Here is a 25,623-nt window from a genome sequence, read left to right as displayed (position 1 = left end):
TAGGATAAAATATTTATGTCAAGAAGCCTGACACCATCCTGATTTTCTTTCTCTTAATAAGTAACTTAGACTTTTTGTCTGGGTTCTCCTAAGGAATGTTTTATTTATTTTTAAAGCACTACAGTATGTTTTGTTGATTATTCTCGGGTTAATTTTTCAAATATACAATAGACCCTTTAATATGTGGATATTAGTCCTCTTTTAATTTGAGAAATTTGCTTTTAAAATTATAATTTTAAATACTTTATTGTTTGCTTAAGTTTTCTTTTTTTAAAAAAAATATATTTTTATTGATTTTAGAGAGGAAGGAAGAGGGAGAGAGAGAGAGAAACATCAATGATGAGAGAGAATCATTGATTGGCTGCCTCCTGCATGCCCCTAATGGGGATCCAGCCTGCAACCCGGGCATGTGCCCTTGACTGGAATCAAACCCAGGACCCTTCAGTCCGCAGGCTGACACTCTATCCATTGAGCCAAACCAGTTAAAGCTTAAGTTTTCTTTTTCAGGTCTCCAATTATAAGTCTATTGCAGCAGTTTTCAACCTGTGGGTCGCGACCCCTTTCACAGGGGTTGCCGAGGACCATCGGAAAACACATATATAATTACATATTGTTTCTGTGATTAATCACTATGCTTTAATTATGTTCGATTTTTAACAATGAAAATACATCCTGCATATCAGATATTTACATTACGATTCATAACAGTAGCAAAATTACAGTTATGAAGTAGCAACGAAAATAATTTTATGGTTGGGGGTTACCACAACATGAGGAACTGTATTAAAGGGTCGCGGCATTAGGAAGGTTGAGAACCACTGGTCTATTGCCTCTCTTTTCTCATGTCCTATATTATTCATTTTTTTCCTATATTTTTTTCTGTCATTTTCTTATTTTTCTCTTTAATAATTTTTATGGAGTGACTTTATATTCTTTTTCTTATTCTCCATGTTTCAGGGAGACAATTTTCCTGAGCTATTAGGAGAAAGTTTTAGGGAATCAGAGAGAGAATAGGATAACTTTTCCAACTTGACTTCTCTGTAGCTTCCTCTTCTTTGTTAAGGAGAACTCAAATATGACCTCTTTGTATATTCAGCTTATGTCAGAAGTAGGTCTAATCCAGAAATATATTTTGGTTCCACACCTCTGTTCTACCCCTAGATCTCTATAGATCTTAAATTTTGAGGTGTTGCTTTCATCATGTTGGGATTTATTGTTAGTTTTTTTGTTTTGTCTTCTTCTGGGATTTGCTGCCTCTGGGCATGGCTACCTTTTCTAAACCATCTCTCCTCTTTTTACCCCCAGGGTTTCTGTCTTTGTCAGTTGGTTTCAGATTCCAGTAGTTTTCTTTCTGTCTGAGGTGGGTTGTTTTTTGTTTGTTTTGTTTAGTTGTCTTTTTTTGCCCTTTGGAAGAGGGTATTTACTAGATATTTCAGAGATTTTTAGGTCTGACTATTAGACTTGTTTAATGTGACACTTGCATATCTTTGATCTGTAGCCTTTGAGACTGTCCTGGTTTTGCAGGCCATTGGCAGATTCATCAGTTTACACTTTTTTTTTTCTTTCTGTGGCTTATAGAGTAGTAGATTGTCCTCTTTTACTTCCTGTTGTTCCTACCACACAGCTGTTGGTCTTTTTTAGGTCCTTCTGTTGTTGATACAACTATATTCTAGGGTTTTGGAAAATTACCTGCTGTGTAGTTTTTTGAAGTTGTCTTCTTTGGTCTTGTTTTCTGTTATTTTGGTTTTGGTGCTGTTTCTTTGTTTTTGTACTTTTGTTTGGAGAAGCTTGGGAAGATTAAAAAATTAAATGCTTCCATGATTACATCATTCAATGTAACTATTTTTATTTTATGTATATAATACAGAATGTTAGCTCTGTTGGGATGTAAGTCATATTTATAAATATTTCGTTCACTGCTTCTTCAAATGCAGTTTTGTTATCGGAGAAAATGGGAAGTTCTCTTCCCCACTGGGTGCTGCTGGTGGTGGAATTCTTACAGTATCTCAAGAAAAAGAATTTTCTGAGACTTGCATGGGAGGATGGGTAATTTTTATTTGTGTAGAATTACATCCCTGGGTTTCCAAAGTCCCATTTCTCTTAGTCCAGTCATAGAAGAAGTGGAGCTGGAGTTTTAGTAAAGCTGGAAGCAAAGCCAATAGCCAGAGTTTCCTTTCTATGTTGAGCTGGGTCCAGTTCAGTATCAGGCTAGTTGCAGTCCATTAGTCCACTGTTGTGTGGGATGTAAGGGTTGCCCCACAAACCCAGAGTCACACAAGTCCCAAGAGTCCCTAGAGCAGGGGTGGGCAAACTTTTTGACTCTAGGGCCACAATGGGTTCTTAAACTGGACCGGAGGGCCGGAACAAAAGAATGGATGAAGTGTTTGTGTGAACTAATATAAATTCAAAGTAAACATCATTACATAAAAGGGTATGGTCTTTTTTTTTTTTTTAGTTTTATTCATTTCAAACGGGCCGTAGTTTGCCCACGGCTGCCCTAGAGTGTGTGAACTCCTTTGTTCAAGGGATTAAATATCCCAGATTTCATGCCCTTGCAATCGCTGTGCCCATTCTGGCCAATGACTTTTGTTCTCAGCTCTGACAGCGAGCACCTTTCCTATGTCACCCCAACTTTATTGGGCATGTGCCTAACTCCCCTTCGTTGGACTCCTGTGGAGTATAAAGTTTAAACTTCTGGAGATGCTACCCAAATGACATGCCTATAACGTCTAGTTTTCCCTGTGCTCCTTTCCTATTATTAATAACTAGGTTAATTTCAACAGTATCAGTTTGAGATAGCTCAGATCTATACTGGGATTTCATACAAAGCAGGGTTAGAAAAGTTTAAAGATAAGACTTGTATAATATAAACTAACTAGGGGCCCAGTGCACGGAACTGTGGGCCGCAAGGCTGTGATAGGCACAGGGGCGGGTCTCGGCCAATCCTCTGCACCCCCACCCAAGCCCTCCCACCACGGCCCCTGGTCCCCTGTCTGCCAGCAGCCCTGCTCCCACCGCTGCCACTCCCACGCACTGACAGCATTGGCCCACTTGCACCTGCTGACAGTGCGGAGCAATTGGGGCTGGCATCAGCAGCGGGTGCGAGCTGCAGCTGCTGCCCCGATTACCCCTCAGGAGCAAGGGGAGGTGCCAAAGCTTTCAGGGGAGATCAGGCCCGGCAGCCGCCAATTGCATCGCTGATGGCGCCAAGTGATCGGGACCGGCGCCAGGCACCGGCAGCGGGTGTGAGCGGTGGCTCCGGCCTTGGTCTGGTGTCCCCACTCACCTCTCCACCATCTTACCGTGGCCAATGCCTGCTATGTTCCGCATACGCCCCCCTGGTGGTCAGTGCACGCCATAGCAACCGGTTGTTTGGTTGTTCCAGTTGTCCTGCCGTTCGGTCTATTTGCATATTAGCCTTTTATTATATAGGACTAGAGGCCCGATGCATGTATATTCATGCAAGAATAGGCCTTCCTTTCCCTGGCTGCTGGCACCAGCTTCCCTCCAGCACCCAGGACCTAGGCGGCTTTGCTCCGGCTGCTGCCAGGCATTTGGGACCTGGGCTGCTTTGCTCCAGCTGCTGCTGCCACCCACCGGGACCCGGGCTGCTTTGCTCCTGCCACTGCCAGGCACCCGGGACCTGGGGTGCTTTGTTCCAGCCGCCGCCAGGCATCTGGGACCGGGGCTGCTTCACTCCAGCCACAGCCGCCACCCACTGGAGGCGTGCTCCGAGCCGCACCACAGCCGCTTGGAACACACCTCCACCCCTGGTGTGTGTCTGCTGGGGCTGGGGGTGGCACGCAGTCCGCTCCCACCCATCTGTGTGTGCAGCTCCTCCTGAGCGGTTGTGATGCAGCCTCCTCCTGAGCCGGTTGTGACGCCCGTCTAATTTGCATATTACCTGTTTATATATATATATAGATGGTATGCAGATACAATGCTGTTTGTAAGACATTTTTAGAAGCAACATTTTTGACAGGAGATGACTATTTTTAAAATCAAGTTTTATTAAATTATAACATACACTAGCATGAAATTCATGCACTTGGGGGCGGTTTCTCAGCCCAGCCTGCACCCTCTGGCAGTCTGGGAGCCCTCGGGGGATGTCTGACTGCCACGGAGGTGGGAGAGGCTCCTGCCACCGCCACTGCGCTCACCAGCATTGAGCCTGGCTTCTGGCTGAGCAGCGCTCCCCACCAGGGGGCAGCTCCTGCGTTGAGCGTCTGCCCCCTGGTGGTCAGTGCACATCATAGCGACCGGTTGTTCCACTGCTTGGTCAATTTGCATATTAGCCTTTTATTATATGGGACTTGAGGTCCGGTGCATGAAATTCGTGCACAGTGGGGGGAGTCCCTCAGCCCAGCCTGCACTCTCTCCAATCTGGGACCCCTTGCAGGAAGTCCGACTGCCGGTTTAGGCCCAATCCCGCAGTCGGACATCCCTCTCGCAATCCATGACCACTGGCTCCTAACTACTCTGCCTACCGGCCTGATCGCCCCTAACCGCCTTCGCCTGCTGGCCTAATCGCCCCCAACTGCCCTCCCCTGCCAGCCTGATCCCCCTAACTCAGTGGTTCTCAACCTTAGCTGCACATTAGAATCATCTGGGAATCTTTTTAAAATCCTGATTTCTGGGCCTCATCCTCCGGAAATTCTGTTTCTTTGTTACTAATGTTGTGGCCTCACCCCATAACAAAGAAACAGAATTTCTGGAGGATGAGGCTGAGAAATCAGGATTTTAAAAAGATTCCCAGGTGATTCTAATGTGCAACCAAGGTTGAGAACCACTGCCCTAACTGCTCTCCCCCGATCGCCCCTAACTGCCCTTTCTTGCTGGTCTGATTGCCCCTAACCGCCTCTGCCTCGGCCCCGCCACCATGGGTTTGTCCAGAAGGACGTCTGGAAGGTCTCTGGAAGGTCTCCTGGTCTAATTAGCATATTACTCTTTTAGTATAGATAGGATGGTAAAAATAAACATATCATAAATGTACATTTCAATGAGTTCAAGGTAAATGTGATGCTGGTAAAAGTGGGGCTCTTTCATGATGTCACAAGGAAAGCATTCCAAGGATCTCTATGGGAAGGGTGGTCTGGTGATAAGATTTATTGGAAGGCTGGCCCCAGCTTTCCAGTCCCATTTCTGTCTGTCCTGCCATGGAAAAAGTCCAAGCTTGCCATCATCAGGCCCAGAAATAGGGCCAGTGTGCAGAGATTCTGTGCCATATTAAAGCCTAGTCCTTTGGAGCCCCAGTCTCCGCAGACTCACATGGTTGCTGTGGAGAGAGAACATGTATGCTTGTTACAGAGAGAGACATAGAGACAGATAGAGCATGTGTACATACAGACACTTGGGAAGGACCAAGTGCTTTTTCAAAATAACCAGTCAATTTCTTAAGCTTTCCTGGGCTTCTGATGGGTCCACCCCCTAACTAATCTATTTCCTAGATCTTCCAGCATCTTGTGTCCCTTTATTCAATTTTATATTTTTTCCACGGTAGGCTGACAGGCCTTTATGATTACCATCTTGGCTCCTACTGCACTTGTGCTTACCTCCCCCTTTATTGTTCTACCCCTTCCCCTTTATTGTTCTATCCCTCCCCCCATTGAACTGCTGGTTCCCTGGGAAGTGTGTAACTTCCTTGTGAAGCAAGCAGGCATATGCTTCCTAGTTGATTATGCTTAATAATGTGTGATATCCTTTGCTCCCTTTCTTTATTAATAACTAGCTAACCACCTACACCAACAAATGTATCCAGGTCAGTAAGTAGAAACATTACAGCACTCCACAGCTCTCCTGGTACCTCTTCTCAATTTGTAGTCCTTCTGCCCTCCCCAAGAGTGTTGATTTATAATCTTGTAGTTTTGGGCCTTTTTTGAACTTTGTGGAATTATACAGTATGTATTTATTTTTTGCCTAACCATTATCATTATTATATTTATGAGACTTATCCTTTATGTCTGTAGTTCATTCATTTTCATTGAACTATAGTCTATATGAACATATATCTTATTTAGTCATCAGTTGTTAGGCATTTGGATTATTTTCTGGTTTGGACTATTATGATAATACTATACTGAATATTGCTGTACAAGTCTTTTGTTGTACATATACATATGTTGGTGATGATCTTTGAGTGGAAATACTACTAGATCATGGGACATACGTATATTTAACTTTAATAGATAAAGTTTGTTTTTCAAATCAGTTGTTTATAGTATCACCAGCAGTGTTACAGAGTTCTCACAGTTCCACACCTTTACGAACATTCAGTCTGTCAATTTGTGTAATTATAGCCATTGTGTTATGTGTGTAGTGGTGTCTCATGGTTTTATTATGCACTTGCCTGATTACTAGTGAGGTTCAACAGTTTTTTTCATGTTTATTGGCCATTTGAAGCCTTATCTTTTTCACTGATTTATGACTTTTTATTTTGATTTTTAGTTTACTGATTATGAACCCTTTGTTATATGTATAGCAAATCTCTTCAGCTCCTTACTTGCTTTCGCTCCCAAATGATTTTGAAGGATAAAAGTTCTGAAGTTAAATATGTTCAACCTAATCTTTCATTTCCTTTATGGTTTGTGCATTTTGTTTTCTGTTTAAGAAATTGTTTACTACTCATGGTTATAAAGGAAATCTTGAGTGTCTTTAGATCTTTTTTTCCTTCTGCTTTTCACATTTAGATCCAGAGTCCATTTGGAACTGATTTTTTATGTACAATGTGAAATAGGAGTCAGTTTCCCCCCTTTTAACTATCCAGAGTGTTTTTGTTCATCTCTGTATTCTGTCATGAGTCCCGTTCCATGGAAGCCAGTGCCATGTAGTAGTTAAAGAGAAGAACACAGAATAGATCCATGTTGTCTGAATTCAAAGTTTGGCCCTGACATTTATTAGCTCTACAACCTTGGATATATTATATACTATCCTGGGCCTCACTGTTCATCTGCAAGATGGGCATAATAAAAGTTTTCTGAGGATTAAAGGAGGTAATACATAATTTTTACCAAATCTGACTCCAGAGTTGGCAGGTCTGACTCCAGAGTTGGTGCTCTTAATGGCCACAATATACTGCTATAAAGAGGTGTCAGGTATAAATGTGTCTGACATTGTAATTATAGTTTTGAACTCCCTTTTCAATCTTTTCTCATGTGAACAATTGATATTCTACCTTCACTTTCTTCAGTTCAGACCTAAAGCTTCAATAATAACTAAATTCAGAGTTTTGTGGGTTTTTTTCTTTCTTCCTGTCCCTTCAGTAACAAAAGCAGACCAACGTGTCCTTCCCTGCTTATGAGATGCACTTTACCAATAGCCATGACTCCCATCATTTCAGTAATTTCAGCCATTATTAAAAGATTTAAGCCCTATTCTTTAGTTATATTTGCCCTCCTTGCCATTCTTATTTAAAAACTTTCTCTTATTGGTTTTCATTAGATCCATATTCTTTTTATAGGCTTATTTATAAGGTCTCAGTGTTCTTTGGAAAGAGCTCTGAAAGCATCACTAATGCTCCTCAGTCTTTTAGTTTTACACTGTAAGCTCTATAATTCTCAGATGTTTTGCACATCTTTACTGAAGGTATGATTTGCCTTTTCTTGACTCTATTGGACAGGATAGTACAAGGAATTTTTGCCAGTTTCTGTAATCTTGGAAGGTATCGCATCTTAATTTAGTTGGTCATGTCATATTTCTGTGTAGCAACTTACATTTCTCCTCAACTAGGAATCATTGTGCAAAATTATTTCTTCCTCCTGACATCAGTAACAGGTTTTAAATAAAATCTCTTGTTGCTTTTAAAGCTTATATATTCTGTGCTTTTTCTACAGAGGCTCAGGGTTCACTTTCTGTCAATCTGATTCAGTAAATATATCTTTTATCCTTTGCTAACTTGGTGATTTAAAATAATGACTTATTTGCTTATGATTCTATAGGTAAGCTGTTTGGCTTGGGCTCAATTGAGTAATTCTGCACTAATCTGGATGAGGCTTATTTATTTAAATCTTTCTTTTTTTTTCATTTACAATTGACATACAATATTATAGTATTTTCAGGTGTTCAGTGTACACCCCAGTGATTATACATTATAAAACTTATTAAGCGATCATCCCCCAAAATCTCATATCCATCTGACACTATACATAGTTATTAGAATATTATTGACTGTATACATTATGCTGTTCTTGACAATCCTGTGACTACACTGTAACTACTAATTTATACTTCTAAATCCCTTCACCTTTTTCTCCCATTTCTCCAACCCCTTCCCATCTGGCAACCATAAAAATGTCTGTCTGTCTCAACCATAGAATGTCTGTCTGTCTCTTTCTGCTCTGCTTGTTCATGTATTTTGATTTTTAGATTCAGCTGTTGACAGATATATATTTATTGCCATTTTATTGTTCATATTTTCGATCATTGTTTTCCTTCTTAAAGAAGACCCTTTAACATTTCATGTAATACTGGTTTGGTGGTGATAAACTCCTTTAGCTTTTTCTTATCTGGGAAGCTTTTTATCTGACCTTCAATTCTAAATGATAGTTTTGCTACCTAGAGTAATCTTGGTTGTAGTTCCTTGCTTTTCATCATTTTGAATATTTCTTGCCAATCCTTTCTGTCCTGCAAAGTTTCTGTTGTGAAATCAGCTGACAGTCTTATGGGTGCTCCCTTGTAGGTAATTAACTGCATTTCTCTTGCTGCTTTTAAGATTATCTTTGTCTTTAACCTTTGGCATTTTAATTATGATGTATCTTGGTGTGGGCCTCTTTGGATTCCTCTTGTTTGGGACTCTCTGAACTTGCTGGATTTGTATATCTATTTATTTTCACCAGGTAAGGGAAAGTTTCTGTCATTATTTTTTCAAATAGGCTTTCAATTTCTAGCTCTCTCACTCTCCTCCTTCCAGCATCTCCATGATGTGAATGTTGGTACACTTGAAGTTGTCCCAGAACCTCCTTACATTATCCTATATAATAAAAGGCCAGAGGCCATAAGCGTCACGACCGGAACGACCGCTTGACCAGTCGCCATGAGGTGGCATTGACCACCTCTCGGTCCCTCGTGCCCCCGGCCTGCAAGCAGCGGCGGGGCAGGACTGGGGACTGGCAAGCGGACTGAACAGCTGACCTCTTGGTCCCTGCCCCTGGCCCACAAGCTCCGATGAATCAGCGATGGTGAAAGGGGGAATCAGGGTGGGTGGCAGGAGGACCGGGCTAGCAGTAAGGCCATTGGGATCACCAGCTCATCCCTGACTGCTCGGGGCTCAGGCCTGTGGGAAAGCAGGTGCTGGCAACTTCACCTTCATGCACATGCGCCGGGCTGGCCGCTGATGGAATGCGCTGCCTGCTTGGGGCTACTCATGGCGGGGCGGGTAGGTCACGGGCGCGCCCCGCAGCTTCTGTCAGCCCCTCAAGCTGTAGCAGCGGCAGCAGCAGCAGCGGCGCCTGTGTGAGTGGCCCCAAGCAGACAGCGCATTCTATCAGTGGCCGGCGCATTCCATTAGCGGCCGGCTTGGCGCACGCGCATGGAGGTGAAGTTGCTGGCTCCCACTTTCCTGCAGACCTGAGTTCCCGAGCAGCCAGGGATGAGCTGGTGATCCCAATGGCCTGACAGCCCGGTGGAGGCGGCGTTCGGCCTTGGGACTGGTGAATGGGCAGATGATTACCCTGATCGCAGGAGGCTAGGCCTAGGGACCCTACCCACACGATTTCATGCACTGGGCCTCTAGTTTTCATATATTTGGATTCTTTTTCTTTTTGCTGTTCTGCTTCGGTGTTTTTTTTTACTTCCTCATATTCCAAATCACTGATTTTGATGTGGTTGTGGGAGTAGGCAAGTACTGCGTTCACCTATGCTGCCATCTTCTAGGAATTTATTTGAGTAAAACCGAGGACATAAGCCAGGAGAAAGATTTGAAATACTCCCTCGACTGGACTTATTTATATTTCTGTCCTATACTAGTGGTTGATAGCCTCACTTAAATATTCGAAAGGCTATCTCTTGGCTGGGAGTGCTGGGTATCTCTCATTTGGCAGGCTAACCAGGACCTACTCATGTAGGGGTCTCAGGGTTCTAAGAACAGCAAACAGGCAAACTTGGATGTGCAAGGGTTTTTCAAGCTTCTGGGGTTGTCACATGTTGCTAATATTCCACTGAGCAAAGAAAATCACATGGTCAGCCTAGATAAGGGATGCAGTACTTAATCTCTCAATAGGAAGAGAAATATGTTCTCATTTGGTAGTTTATTACACTACTAGAGGCCCGGTGCACTGGGCGAGGGTGTCCCTCAGCCTAGCCTGCACCCTCTCTAATCTGGGACCCCTCAGGGGATGCCTGACTGCTGGTTTAGGCCCAATCCCTGTCGGACATCCCTCTCACAATCTGGGACTGCTGGTTCCCAACCGCTTACCTGCCTGCCTGCCTGATTGCCCCTAACTGCTTCTGCCTGCCAGCCTGATCACCCCCTAACCACTCCCCTGCCAGCCTGATCGATGCCTAACTGCCTCCCTGCTGGCCCAATTGACCCCTGCTGCCCTCCCCTTCTGGCCTGGTCCCCCCAAACTGTCTTCCCTCCCCTGCAGGCCCGGTCGCCCCTAACTGCCCTCCCCTGCTGACCCAGTTTCCCCCAATTGCCATCCCCTGCAGGCCTGGTCCCCTTTAACTGCCCTCCCATGCCAGCCCAGTCACCCCTAACTGCCCTCCCTGCTGGCCTGATCTCCCACAACTGCCCTCCCTTGCCGGCCATCTTGTGACCACATGGGGGCAGCCATCTTGTGTGAGGGCGTGACAGTCAATTTGCATTTTACCTTTTTATTATATACGATTGTATAACTACATAGTCCCTTCCTTATGCTTTTGTTTATTTTGCCTTCCTTTTTATCCACTTTATTGAGGTATAATATCCCAAAAAACATGCACACATTTTAGGTTTACAGTTGAGTTTTGACAAGTTTAAATTCCCCTCTCACCACCACGCCAATTAAGATACACAACATCTTCATACAGAAAGTTCCCTTCTGCCACTTTGCAGTGAACCCACTCCATACTGCAGACAAGCACTGATTTGATTTTTACCACTATAAATTAATTTTTCCTGTACTAGAACTATATACATGAGATCATAGGTTATGTACTCTTTTGTGCCTGGCTTTTTTCTCTCAGTGTAATGTTTCTGAGATTCATCCAACCAGTGTCCCACTTTATTTATCCTATTACTTTGTACACCTATGTTGTTTTCAAAATTGTGTAAAGGTAAATTTTAGCCCAACTTATCCCAGTAATTGCAATGGATGAATCATTGACTATTTATGATGATGATGATGATGATCTTTTGGGTGAATTTTCTTTAAGATCCAACAGGGAATTATGAAAAAAGAATTTACTTAAGCAAAATTTAACTGTATAAAAACAAAAATGCAGAATTTACGATTAATGTGGCAAATTATAAGTAGAGATTGACATTTTAGTAAGCAAATCTGTGGGATCTAATTGAGAACTTCATTACTCATGTCTAGGCATATAAACAAGTATAAAGAAAAATATTCTTTATTGTAATGTTTTTCTAGGCATTTGTAAATTAGAGAAAATGAGGTTTTAGGAACTGCTTTTCTTTCTTTGTTTCTACTTAATAATGAAACAGAATATGTCTACTACTGACTTTTCAATGAGGTAATTGGTTTAGCATGTTCAGTAGAGGCAGGCAAGTTTGATTAATGCTCATGAAAAACTTTACTGTGAACCTACACACAATAAGTTTCCAGATAAATGCTTCTTTGGTATACTGCTAAATTCATCTGTGCTAGTGATCCATATGTTATTTATGATTGTGGAGGTGATTCTGTTACTATCCTTTTGGGAAATAGAAAATTAAATCATGATTTGAGGGAAAAATAGGATTCCGGCTTAATCAGTTAAATTGCCATATAATTCTGGAATAGACAAAATAATTGCATGTCAGGCAAAATTTGAAGTGATTGATTTATATTTTCAACTTTCTCTTTATTTGTTCTGACACAAATAAGTTTGCTTTGTTTATTCTAAATAGTACTCACTGGTTGTTAGTAATGTTGATACACAAACTTAGGTGATTTTTTAGTTAGCTTATTTAAAAAATCACAAATTCATATTTACTATTTTTATTATGTTTAAGTACAAACGAAAATGTTGTATTTTAAAATACTTTTTATGACTCTATGGGAACTTATTTTTATTTTGCTATGTAAGTGTTATTATGTGGTATCCTATTTGTACCCCCTTTCCCAACCCATCAAAGCTTTTACTTAGAATTAGACCTTTAAGTATTTGATTAGGACCATTTCTATTTTGGGTTAGGTAGTGGTAAAAGAAAAGGCTTTCTGTTCTTGGTAAGTCCTTATAAAAGTGAATTTATCAACTGGATAATAGGAGTGATAAGCACACCCCACATCCTTTACTCACCAAATGCAATTATGTGAAGGCAAAGTTTTAAATGTGGTGTTGCTGTTATGACATTTTGTAATTGTGAATATTTAACATTTGAATTCTTTTCATTAGTAATGTCTTATGAAAGGTAAAAGGGATCTTGATTCTTATGAGTTCTTCTCTTTTCCTGGCATTTCCTTTAGAAATCCTCTTTATTTATTCTGTCAAATCAAGAGTCAACCACAGAAGCTAATGGTTTAGGAAGTAAGGGAATCATAATGTTAAGCTGCAGCGAGAGGTCAAAGGCAGGTTAACAATTCCTGAAACCTATTGCTTCTATGATGTTACCTGTGCTTGATCACTTAATCTTTCTTTACAGGTCATAAGAAGTTTGCCAAATTAAGTTAATTACAAAAGAGAAGGAACACATCATAAATCAAGTACTAAGTACCTAAGACAGCATTGGTATTTGAAGGAAAGATCAGTTACATGAAAATGTATTGAGTGCTTAGATGTTAATTGAAAGTACTTTGTTTTAATAGTAAATGTTAGTGCTTTAACCATGGGGAAAATAGGTAATATAGATATAATAGACCTACCCCCATAAGAAACACTTATCTAGTAGTGTTAAATCAAACTGATAAATGATGGGAATTGTCAGTCTAGTTAGAAGTCATTTTGAAATTAGCATGGGGTACTCAACAGTGGTTCCCCCACTGATTATGTGTACTATATTGAATTTAATACACTATGAATTTGGTTTAAATATACAAAGATAGTATTTAATGTATTATATTTTGTTTTCATTATAAAATCCAATTTAAACTAGAAATGCATATTTTAAAACATGTTTACATCATTGTAATATGTAACAAAGTTTTTTTTGACAGGTCTTTGCTGCAGAAGCATGATATTACCTAGTCAATTAATAAATCTGGAATAATTTAAAGGATTACGACCAACTTTAAATAATTTTAGAGATATACTTAAAATGTTTAACAGAAAGTACTTTACATTTATATTTTACCTTTGTTTGAAAACTTTTGATTTTATGCTAGTGATAAAATAGATGTTAGCTCTCATTAGCAATGAAATGTAAGGTTGTGATTTTAAACCTTCCACTGAAATTGACCCTAATTGCATTTTTTAAAAAATTAGTTTGCAGGTCGAAGTAAGAAGGAAACCAAATACTCTCTTAAGGCAGTCGAAGACATGTTGGAAACACTGCAGATTACCCAGTCTTAACGTTTCAAAAATTCTTTCACATTACATTTCACAACTGCACGATTGAACCTATTGGCTTGTGACTTATTTACTAAATGCCCAGTGCTATTTATATGCTAATTTCCTGTTAAGGCAGTTGTAAAGAATATGTTTATATAAACTTAAAAATGCCTTTCATTGCTAAGCAGAAAGATCAGGAAGGTCCATAGAAGAAGGATTTTAGAGTCTTATTGATTGTACAGCAGTCTCTTAATATCACACTGCTTTTAAACCATAATCTGATGTAGAAATAACCTAATTAAATAAACCATGATGATTTATTAAACTTGCATATGAAGATTATAGTCTTTTTGTTATACTTAAATAGTAAAGATACCGTTTTAGAACTCAATGCCTAGTTAGCTCTTTTTTTTATCTATGATAAGAAATAGATAGCATATATAATTGACTGAGCAAAATATTGACAAATTATTTTAACTCTCCTTTAGTGTCAGGTTGGATTTTGCTCTGTTTCAGTAGGCTATTGCTTTTTGTACTATAATATTACTCTGCTGAATCATGCTAAAATATGTAATTTTCCAAAATTTAGCAATATGTCTGTAAAATGTTCATTTTGCCATAGAACATAATTAAATTTTTACCTATAAAATGCTTTAAGGTTCATATATGCTATAATACTCAAATTTAACCTTTATGAAAGTTATATTTATTGAACATTTAACTGTAAATTACATAAAAGAATATTCAGAGATCTAGAGAATAGGAATTAAAGGGGTTTCAGTGACTGTTATTTTTACTTTAGGGCAAAATAAAAAAAATCTAAACTTTTTAGAAGAAAATTTTTTACAATCCTTGTCTCATTATCTCCTTAGTGATAATTGAAATTTCTTCTTTTTTTATACTAATCAACCATTATACTACCTTCAACAGTATTTTGCATGTTTCAATAGAAAACAAAGAACTTTGACAGTTAAACACTTTGTTCAGGCATAAATTAATTTTTAGAATAGTCAATTGTTCATTCAAGACAAATATTTATTGTTAGTATTAGTTTGTAATTTATATATATGTTACATATAATATATATTATATATAGTCATAATCCTATTTATTTATACTAACGTTATACAGAAACTCCTGCTCACTTGTCATTGCTGGATTTGGGCAAATGGGGATGGTGGAGGAATTGACAACCTGAAAGTCTTTAGGAAGAAAACTTGCCAATACCAGCATTTTAACCTTTTGAATAATTCTGTTATTCTTCCTGTCTAGTCTAATTCTTTCATGTTACAGTCCTTTTCATTTTATTTTGTCAGGAGTAATGAGCAACTGTGTAAAAATTCTTCTCATATAAAGATAATTCTTCTGAACTAACCTTTGTTATAACAAAATGTACTCTTTTTATACATGAATTTAGTAGCTGCATTTTCAACATAATCAGCTATTTAAAATTTGTTTGCTACAAAGAAAATAGTGCCCACATACTATTCCCACTACCTTTCTTCTCTCTAACCTTCTCCCATCAGTCACTAGAATAGTGTTTTCTTTAGCAATTACATTTGTGTAATAAGAAATTTAGTGCCTCATAACTGTCAGCCTTAGTTTCATTTTGTTTTTTAAATTTTATTACCTTCTTGCCAATAATTTTTTCTTCAGTACATTGTTAATATGTAATAATTTATAGACCTCCATTTAAATGTACTGATAATCCTATCATGGCAGACAGTTGCCTGCTCAACTCTTACCTCCACTTCCTAGTAAATTGTATCCTATATTGTTGAGATAGGAGCAGAGATCCCTGCCTCAAGGAGATTAGGATCTTACCCCAACCCCAGGAGATGCATCATGATTAATTTAATATAGAAATGGCTTCATTCTTTATGGCCTGTGATATGCCAGGCCTGTATTTGTGCTGTCTATTATGATAGCCATTAGCTTCATGTGGCTATTTTGCTCTTGAAATATGGCCAGTGCAACTGAGAAATTGAATTTTTAATTTAATTTAATTTAAATTTAAATAGCTGAATGTGACTCATGGTCACCATTTTGGACAGCCCCAGATAATCAAATGTGTGGGCATATGATCTAGTTGATGTTAATGAAATGAACAGAAGAATATTGGCAAGGGCCTTCCTTTCAAATTAAAAAGGCCAAGCTTTGTGAGATGAAGCTTTTTGCCTCTTTCTCCTCCTTGTGCCTAGAGATACAACAGCCATCTTACAACCATGAAGTGGCAAATATGAGAATGAAAGCTACATTTCAAAGAAGTTTTCTTAGAAAGATTAGAGGGATCCTGGGTCCCTAAAGGCATTGTTGAACACCTGAACCTACATGAACAGTTTCCAACCTCTATACTTATTACATGAGAAAAATAAACACTTTATTTCTCTTACTTTAGTAATATATGTTTCTGACTAATTATATCTACCATTTAACTTTAAAGAAAAAATTGATTGTTTTAAGAGAGAGGGAGAGAGAGGAAAACATTGAATTGTTGTTCCACATATTTATACATCCATTGATTTGCTTGTTGTATGTGCCCTGACCGGGGGTTGAACCTGCAACCTTGGTGTGTCGGGACAAAGCTCTAACCCACAGAGCTGCCAGGCCAGAGCCATTTAACTTTTTTTAAACATGAAAACTCTTACTTTAGACATGCTAGGAATGCTGTTTCAGAATATAATCACTTAAAGTTAAGTAGATAATTAGATACAAGTAATACCTTGTTGCAATTCAGCATCCAGTATTTAAGCTAACAGAAGTGAGAAAAAGGCATATTAAAACAGCTTTAACCATAAGAATAATATTGACTTGGGAGCAGAGAGGGATGTAGAAAAAATAGAAATGGAAGACCAATGTTTTAGTATACTGGAAGCATACAATTTTTATTGGAAAATATTTTAAAGAATGACTTTCTTCTAATACCATAATACATTTATTTTCAAGGTAACATCATTTTACTTCATTTCATGGAACTATAGGATTTTAGAAGGGAAAAAAGAAAACGATGATTTAGTTGTACTCCATTTTAAGATGAGGAATGACGTTTCTGAGAAATTACGCTCACTGTGACAGAGCAAGGAATAGGATCAGGATGTCAGGGGCTCCCAAGTTTAGTTCTCTTTCTAATATACTCTGAGGCATATACTTGTCCTTTGATATATTGTTCCCATTTTAGAGTAATAAAAGTAGAGCCAGATATATTCAAGGGACATTGCTTGTTAGAGCAGGGAAGAGAATTCGGATTTTATAATTTGTGAACAATTTTTTAGTGGAATAATAAAGTCCAATTTTATTTTGAACTAAATAAGTTACCCATTTAAAATGTTACTTCATTTATCGTCAATGTGATAACTATTTTAGACTAGAACTATTTTAAACCTCTTTCACTTTGAACCTCTGATGTATGCTATCTCCCTTTTTACTCTTGGTTAGTAACCTCTTGTTATAGGCCGAATTGTGTCTCCTGCAAATTCATGTTGAAGTTTTAACCCTGGGTACCTCAGAATGTGGATTTTTTTGTAGATAGAGTCTTTAAAGAGGCAGTTCATGTAAAATTAAGTCATATGGTTTAACCCTAATCCAATTGATTGATACCTTTATAAGAAGAGATTAGGACACAGACACACACAGGAAAGATCAAGGCAAGACAACGAGAAGATAACCATCTGTAAGTCAAGGAGCAATTCCTCAGAAGAAACCAACCCTGCAGACACCTTGCTCTTGGACTTCTGGCCTTTAGAACTGTGGTGAAATAAATTTCTGTTGTTTAAGACACTCAGGTCTCTGTGTACTTTGTTAAAGCAGACCTAGCAAACTAATTAACAGCTTTCTTACTATTTTTCAAAGAAAGAGAATCAGATAAAAACCCTCCCAGGATCAGATATTCTTGTACCCAGCTTTATCTCTTTTCCTCTTACAATCAAGTAGCCTTACCCTTTTCTGAGCTATTTCCCATTACTGTCCCTTCATTTTTATACTATAGCTGTACTTCACTTTTATGAATTTCCCATACTTTCTCTTACCACAAAGCATCCTGCCTTCCCTCAGACTTCCCATCATCTCATTTCTTTACACTTATTCTTTCTTTTTTTTTAACATATTTTATTGATTTTTTACAGAGAGGAAGGGAGAGAGATAGAGAGTTAGAAACATCGATGAGAGAGAAACATTGATCAGCTGCCTCCTGCACACCTCCCGCCAGAGATGTGCCCGCAACCAAGGTACATGCCCTTGACCGGAATCGAACCTGGGACCCTTCAGTCCGCAGGCCGACGCTCTATCTACTGAGCCAAACCGGTTAGGCTCTTTACACTTATTCTTAAACTATTTCTTTTCTTCATTATCTCTGCTCTCTTACTTTAACTAGATTCCTCCCTCCACCCTTCCCATTATTCCTTCGAAATAGTTTAATTTCATGTCATCAATTTAATGGACCTTTTTAGTCTTCTAAGCAATTTTATGCTCTTATTCATCACAAGTTTGTGTCTTTATTTCCATTGCCCCCACTATCTGAGCCCAAGTAACCATCCCCTGACTTCTGGTCAGCAGCCAGATGGCTGGATTTCCTGTACTTTTGCTTCCTTCCAGTCCATTTTCCACAGCAGCTAGAATGTTACTAATACCACTAAAGAGGCCAGTTTATCCTTCCCCTCATTAAAATTCAGTTGTTTTCCATTTGTTGCTCTTTGGCCTTTGAGGTTCTATATGGTATCAGAATCAGAAAGAAGGATTCAGATTTTTTTTTAAGTATAAACTATCTCCCTCTCCCCTCTTATTTCTAAATTTATCCACACTTAAGTTTCATGGAGTTGTTATGCTTTCTTCTTTAATATACTTGATCCTTCTGTGTAGACCAGCAACCTCAAGAATTTTTAGAACATGCAATACCTGACTAGCCAGAAGCACTGACCTCTTTTCCCTTAGATTATTAAAAAAAAAAAAAAAAAAAAAAAGACAACAGCTAACACAATAGCTGCCCAATGTTAATGAATCGAAATTTTACCGATTGTTTTTGTCAGATCGGCACAAAATATATTTTTGGTGTGTGGCAAACTTTTGGTAATTAGTTTATGAGTGCCCTGAGATGAAAAAGGTTGAAAATTGCTGGTATATACCAAAGCCTTCCTTGACTCATTCTCCAGAGATTAGGCCCTTCTTTTTTTCCTACTGATATATATTTTTTAAATATATTTTATTGATTTTTTACAGAGAGGAAGGGAGAGGGATAGAGAGTTAGAAACATCGATGAGAGAGAAACATCAATCAGCTGCCTCCTGCACATCTCCCACTGGGGATGTGCCCGCAACCCAGGTACATGCCCTTGACCGGAATCGAACCTGGGACCTTTCAGTCCGCAGGCCGACGCACTATCCACTGAGCCAAACCGGTTTCGGCGCTACTGATATTTTTAAAATAACATTTTATTTTAAAATACTTTAAGGCTCACAAGGAGTTGTAATACAGTACAAAGAATTCCCGTGTACTAGCTTCTCCCTATTATTTTACGTAACCATAGTGCGTTATCAACGCAGGAAATTGACATTGCAACAATACTGTTAACTAGGTTATAAACCTTACTTGGATTTCACAATTTTTACATGTTCTTTTTTTTTTCTGATTATGAAATGTTATATGTGTAGATAGAACTTCATAAATTCTCTCTTGCTACTTCTTAATAGTTATACCTCTTCTAACACAGGTGCCTGACATCTGATCTTTTCTCCATCACTATAATTTTGTCACTTAACTGTTCTATAAATGGAATCACACAATATGTAACCCTTTCAGACTGGTTTCTTTCAGAGTATTTTCCTGTAGGTTCATGGGTGCTGTTGTCTGTGTCAATAGTTTGTTCCTTTTTATTACTAGGTAATATTCCACTGTATGAATGTGCCATAGACATCCTGGTAATCCACTGTGGAAGGACATTTGAGTAGTTTCACCATCAAGTGTGGTTTATTTCAGAAATGCAGACTGCTTTAATATTTTGAAAATTGGTCAATGCAATACATCATATTAAGAAAATAAAAAAACCACTTGATCTTTTCAATTGATAATAAAGCATTTGACAAAATGTAGTGCCCACTTATGATTTAAAAAGCTAACTCAGTAATAGAAGGAAATTTCCTCAGTCTGACCAAAATCCACAAAACTTACAGTTACTATCACACCTAATGAAAGGTTAAATGTGGTCCCATTAAGATTGAGAATGAGGCAAGGATGTGCACTCTCAACCACTTCTATTTGACATAGTATTGGTGTATTGGTGCAGTGTGGTAAGAAAGGGAATAAGACATACGGATTGGAAAGGAAGAAGTAATGGTCTCTATTTACAGGTAACCTGATAGTCTACATGGAAAATCCCAGGAAATCTCCAAGAACATCTTGGAACTCTACAAGTGAGTTTAGTAAAGTCACAGGATACAAGGCCAACAAAGACCAATTGTATTTCTTTATGCTAGCAATAAATAATATTTATAATATACACATATTAAGTATAAAATTTTAAAACCATATATAGGATATGTTTGCTGAAAACTACAAATGCTAATAAAAGAAAAAAGACCTAAAAAATGGTGAGACATACCATATTCATGGATTGGGAGACAATATAATAAAGATGTCAGTTCTCCCCCAAATGATCTATATAGGTTTAATACAATTTCTATTAAAATCTCAGATTATTTGTCGATAAACTTTCTAAGATTTACATGAAAAGATGATGTAGAATAGTTTAGGCAACCTTAAAAACAAATTTGGAATCAGACTACCAGATATTAAAAACTACGTAGCTACACTAATCATGACAATGTGGTATTGCTACTGGTGGTGTGGTTTTGTCAGAGTGACATACAAAGCAGTGGAACAGATCCAGAATAGACCCACACCAGTATGAAAAACTAAATTTTGAAAAAGTTGCATAAGCAATTCAATAGAAGAATTGTGTGAGACAGTTGAATATTTTAAAAATGGTATTGTAACAATTGGATATTTCATAGCAAAGATAAAAAGCCCTCAACTTAGACCTCCCACCATATTAAAAAAAAAAACACCTCAAAATGAGTCATAGATCTAAATCTAACATGTAAGACTAACATTTTTTTTTTTAAAAAAGGAAAGAAATATCTGACCAATATGACCTAGGGTTGGCCAAAATTCTTCAAGTGACAGCAAAGGTGCACTTTTTAAAAAAAATAATAAATTGGATCTTGTCACAAATAAAATCTTGTTCTGAGAAAGACCCTGTTAAGATGAAAAGACAGGCCAGAGAAGAGACCCTGTTAAAGAAGACAAGCCACAGACAAATATTTACAAACATACTGTGTCCAGGATGTATGAAGAACTTTGAAAATTCAATAGTAAGAAAACACTAATTAGGAAATGGGCAAAAGGCAGAAACTTCACAAAGAGGCTATCAGGTTGGCAAATATGTGCATGAAAAAATGTTCAAAGTCATTAACAATTAATAGGGAAGTGCAAATTAAAGCTTTAATGACATGCCATTGAACACGTATTAGAATGGCTAAAATAAAACATTGATAATCCTATGTGTCAATGATGTGAAATAACTTTGAAGTGGCAATATTTAGCTCCTCTGGAGAACAGTTGTATACTTTCATATTATCACGTACCTTTCATTTGGACCATTTGCCACTATATTTTCAGGTGATTGTCCTCCCCAATAGGTTCTTTAAATGAAGTCGGAGACTATATCCGGCTTTGTCCATTATTGTCATTCCAGCTTCTAACTGATTCTTGCACACAGTACATACTTATTTGAATTAAAAGTAAAATACTCTGCGCATTATGGTATACTCTATTTAACGAATCTTCCAGATGTACTTCAGCTTCACTTAGTTCCCTGGTAAAATAAATTGTAATCAGGAAGTCATTTCAAAAATCTAATATCTATATTAGGAACAACATTATGCTTAAGGCTGCCAATGAGATCATATATATGCCACATTAATAACAGGAAGAAAATAAAATAACTCACAGTTTGACTACTTTGAGATACATAAGCCTGGATCATTCTCAATAGCTGCAGAATTTGCTCCAACTCTAAGGATATTGTGAATGGTCAAGATTCATTAATGCGCTATTTAGAGAGTTCTAGTGAATGGTTCTCAAAGCATGTTCATTTTTTAATTTGTTAGAAACGCAAATTATTGAGCCTCACTCCAATCTGTTATGTGAGAGACTCCAGCAATTTGTTTTTAACAAGCCCATCAGGTATTCCTGAGGCCCACTAACATCTGCCTAGACTCAGTTATTTGAAGACTGATTGGCAGAAGCAGATGATTCTGTGGATTTCTGTGTTATTCCCTTTGTTCTATTATTATGTTTGTATATGACACTCTGTGTTATCCCCTTTTATTCTGCTTTATTTATTTTTCCCATATTTCCCCCCCCAACTCTATTTTCTCTAGATGCCATAATAAAGAACTGAGGGATATGTGTTTATTTTGTTTATTGAATGGAATACTTTTCTCTCTGTAATTTAAAAAATGAGTATATACAGGGTGTCCGAAAATATGTATACATACTTTGAATAATTATTAATTTCAATGGGTTAAATCTGAAAAGAACGAAACATTAATTGAGCTATCAGCTGTTAAAGCGTATATATATTTTTGAGGGAGACCCTGTATGTAGAATTGTTGCTGTTATTTTTCTCAGAAGTCTAGCTGAATTTATTCGATTTATATTAGTTGCCTTCAGTAGTTTTTTAAACTTTTTTATTTTTTATTTTTTTAAAAGTATGTCCAAATATTTTTTTAAATATATTTTATTGATTTTTTACAGAGAGGAAGGGAGAGAGATAGAGAGCTAGAAACATCGATGAGAGAGAAACATCGATCAGCTGCCTCCTGCACATCTCCTACTGGGAATGTGCCCGCAACCCAGGTACATGCCCTTGACCGGAATTGAACCTGTGACCCTTCAGTCCGTAGGCCGACGCTCTATCCACTGAGCCAAACCGGTTTTGGCATAAACTTTATTTTTTAAAGAAGGAAGATGTAGGTAGTTTGGTAGTCTTTTAAAAAGAAAAAATCTGTACACATATAGAAAATGTTCATATATACATTTCTTCCCTCCTCTCTCCCCAGTGTGTGTGTGTGTGTGTGTGTGTGTATGTATGTATGTATGTATGTGTGTGTGTGTGTGTGTGAGTATATATATATAATTTTTTTCCACGAAATTGTAATCATTGTGGAGTATAGAAGGTATGAGTTTTGTATTATAATGGGCATAGTAGAAAGCAAGAATAATATCAAGTCCTATATTCTGTCCTCATTGTTTCTTAATATAAAAGTCTGATTAATAATTAGAAAGATTTTGGTGTCCCCAAAGTTAAATTAGAAGCATATATTGTAACAAACCATTTGAGCCACAAGTGAATTCCAATAGGGTCAATTGTTTCTCTACTATTTAATGTAAGAAAATATAACATTATAAGTAAGTACAACTTATTTTCAACTCTTTAGGTCCTGGAAAAATTCTCTACCTTATGTAACTGCTGCTACCAAAATAAACTTGGAGATGGTAATTTGGCAAATAAGTCGCTGGTATGAAAACATGTTTGTAGACGTCCAAGTAATAATGAACCTTTGTAAATAGAGAATGGATAGTAACTTTGAAGAAATCTGAGCTTATGCCTAAGCAACTTGAGAGAAATACTACTAATAATTCCCTTTAATTGTGAATTCAGTTCCCTTTTAGGTAATTTAAATATTGCATGAAAGAAAACATGGGTAACAATTTTGTGAAAATGTGATTGTATCAGAGGAATCAACAAAAAAGTTGAGGTTTATCAAAGAACATGTTCTTTAAAAACTCTAGGTAACAATGCATATCATAATATCACATCAATTTAAAATAAATTTGAAGATCTCCAGATTGGTAACTATAGCCAGGGGTTTCAAGGGTTGGACTCGAAGGACAGCTGATTTTAGATCCAATTTCACTCTACTGGTATACATGTCACATTCCGTATGACAGAGAGAACCAGAGACAACACAGCCCCATTGGTTGATAATTCCCCAATCTCCCCACTAGTCTGACTAAATATATACACATGGCTAGAGTTCTTTGAGGTTTATCAGAGTTGGGTGGTTCCAGATAAAAATGACTGAAGAAAAACTATAATTGTCTTGCTAAAAAGAAGTTCAAATAGCATGATATATCGCTGATTTAAGAAAACCAATAGAAGTCAGGAAATAGAAATGGTATCAAACAAATGGTGGCATCAACAATGGCACCCTAGATTTAGAATTTTAGAATGAGAGGGACTTTAAAAAAATAAGTTAAAGATGTAAAAAGAGTTGAATACAATATTTTCTTCTTTTCATTTTTGGAGGATACTACTAAGTATTTCATTTTTCTGCATAAGATTTCTCTAAGGTTTTTCTCACAAGGAAATATTTACTCCTCTAAAGAGTCATTATGAAGTATTTTGTAATTAATTATATCCTAATTTGGCTTAATAACTTTAAGTTTGAGCTTAATTTTCTACTAACAAATCTCCAATATTGGTGGATTTTTGAATTCATATGTTTAATAATCATTGATTAGAAATAACACAAAAGCTTGATTTTCCATTGTATTCTTTTTCTTCCACAAGCTTATAGAAGTACGCCACCTAGAGTAAGTTTTGTGATTTTTAAAGTATAAAAACTAGTGGGCTAGTTTAATGTTATTTTAAATTACAAAAAGTAGTCGTATTTTAATAAAAATCAATCTAATATAATTGTGGATTTTTTCATATACTTTATTTTTATATGCTACTTTCTTAATATTGCTGTATATGTGATAGAATTTTTTGTTTATAGTTCCAGAATTAACAATTTACAAATCAAGTTCAGGAATTATGATTTTTAAAACCTGATTTCAGTGACACTAGAACTGATTTTAATATGTTATTACCAACTAAAATAATTATAGGACTATTTAAGAGATATAAATAATGAGCTTTGTATGCATACATAAACATGCATGCAGCAAACAATCTTGATCTGTTCAACGAATTTTAAAAATATAATTGTAAAAGACATAGCCATTGAGTATGGTTTTTAAAAAATCTTCACCTGAAGACATACTTTTATTGATTTTAGAAGGAAAGAGAGAGGAACATCAATCTGTTGCCACCTGCACACAATCTAACCTGCAACCTAGGTATGTGCCCTGGCCAGGAATCAAACCAACAACCTTTTGGTGTAAGGTTTCAAGCTCTAACCAAATGAGGCACACTGGCCAGGACTGAGTAAGCTTTGATGCTAGAGATCTGAACATGCAAATAGTTAAAGTTTTTCAAATGCTAATGAAATGTGAATGAAAAGAACCCTTTGTTTGGCATCTTATAGTTTTTCAGTTGTACATGAAATATGTTTTTTTTAGCTGCGGGAAATCCAAAAGAACAGGTTTTAAAATTTATCCATAGACCAATATATCTTTATTGAGAAAACACTGTGTAAGAATTATAGGCTTCCTTAACTAGGCGGTGTTAAACAGCATTGACATTTTCTTTTTTCTTTTTTTCTGTTTGATTGCAATATAATTGACATATAATATTGTGTAAGTTTAAGTCAGGTTTACAGTGTGGTGTTTGATACACATATATGGCAAAATGTATACCACAGTAGGGTCTATTGACTCATCTTTTACCTCATATAATTACCATTTTGTTGTTATGAGAACATTGAATATTTATTCTCACTCATCTTTTACCTCATATAATTACCATTTTGTTGTTATGAGAACATTTAATATTTACTCTCATATCAATACAGTGGTGTTAACTATAGTTGCCACGCTGTACTTCTAGGACCTTGGAGTTTTTTAAACTTATGGTTGAAAATGTGTGCCCTTTGACCAACATCTCGCGATTTCCTCCAACCCAGAGCCCCTGGGAACCATCAATCTACCCTCTATTTCTCTGATTTTGACATTTTTTGATTTTATATACAAGTGAGATTATAGAGTATTTTTCTGTGTCTG

The 25,623-nt window shown here is 37.3% G+C and overlaps 1 protein-coding gene across 1 annotated transcript in view; it reads left to right on the top strand.

Annotated features, from left to right (window-relative positions):
* EMC2 (ER membrane protein complex subunit 2) overlaps positions 1-17,400 on the top strand; it is a 47,955-nt gene extending 30,555 nt beyond the window's left edge. The window contains exon 11 of the mRNA XM_070392000.1: positions 13,558-17,400. Coding sequence (XP_070248101.1) covers positions 13,558-13,644 — 87 coding nt within the window. The 3' untranslated portion in view covers positions 13,645-17,400. The remainder of the gene's footprint in view (positions 1-13,557) is intronic.
* The last annotated feature ends 8,223 nt before the right edge of the window (positions 17,401-25,623 follow it).

The sequence above is a fragment of the Myotis yumanensis genome, unplaced genomic scaffold (assembly GCF_028538775.1).
Source record: "Myotis yumanensis isolate MYYU_CA2020_CCGP unplaced genomic scaffold, mMyoYum1.0.hap1 SCAF_15, whole genome shotgun sequence".
In the NCBI taxonomy this organism is placed as follows: domain Eukaryota; kingdom Metazoa; phylum Chordata; class Mammalia; order Chiroptera; family Vespertilionidae; genus Myotis; species Myotis yumanensis.
Note: the sequence above shows the minus strand (reverse complement) of the source record. Positions and strands in the feature narration are given on the sequence as shown.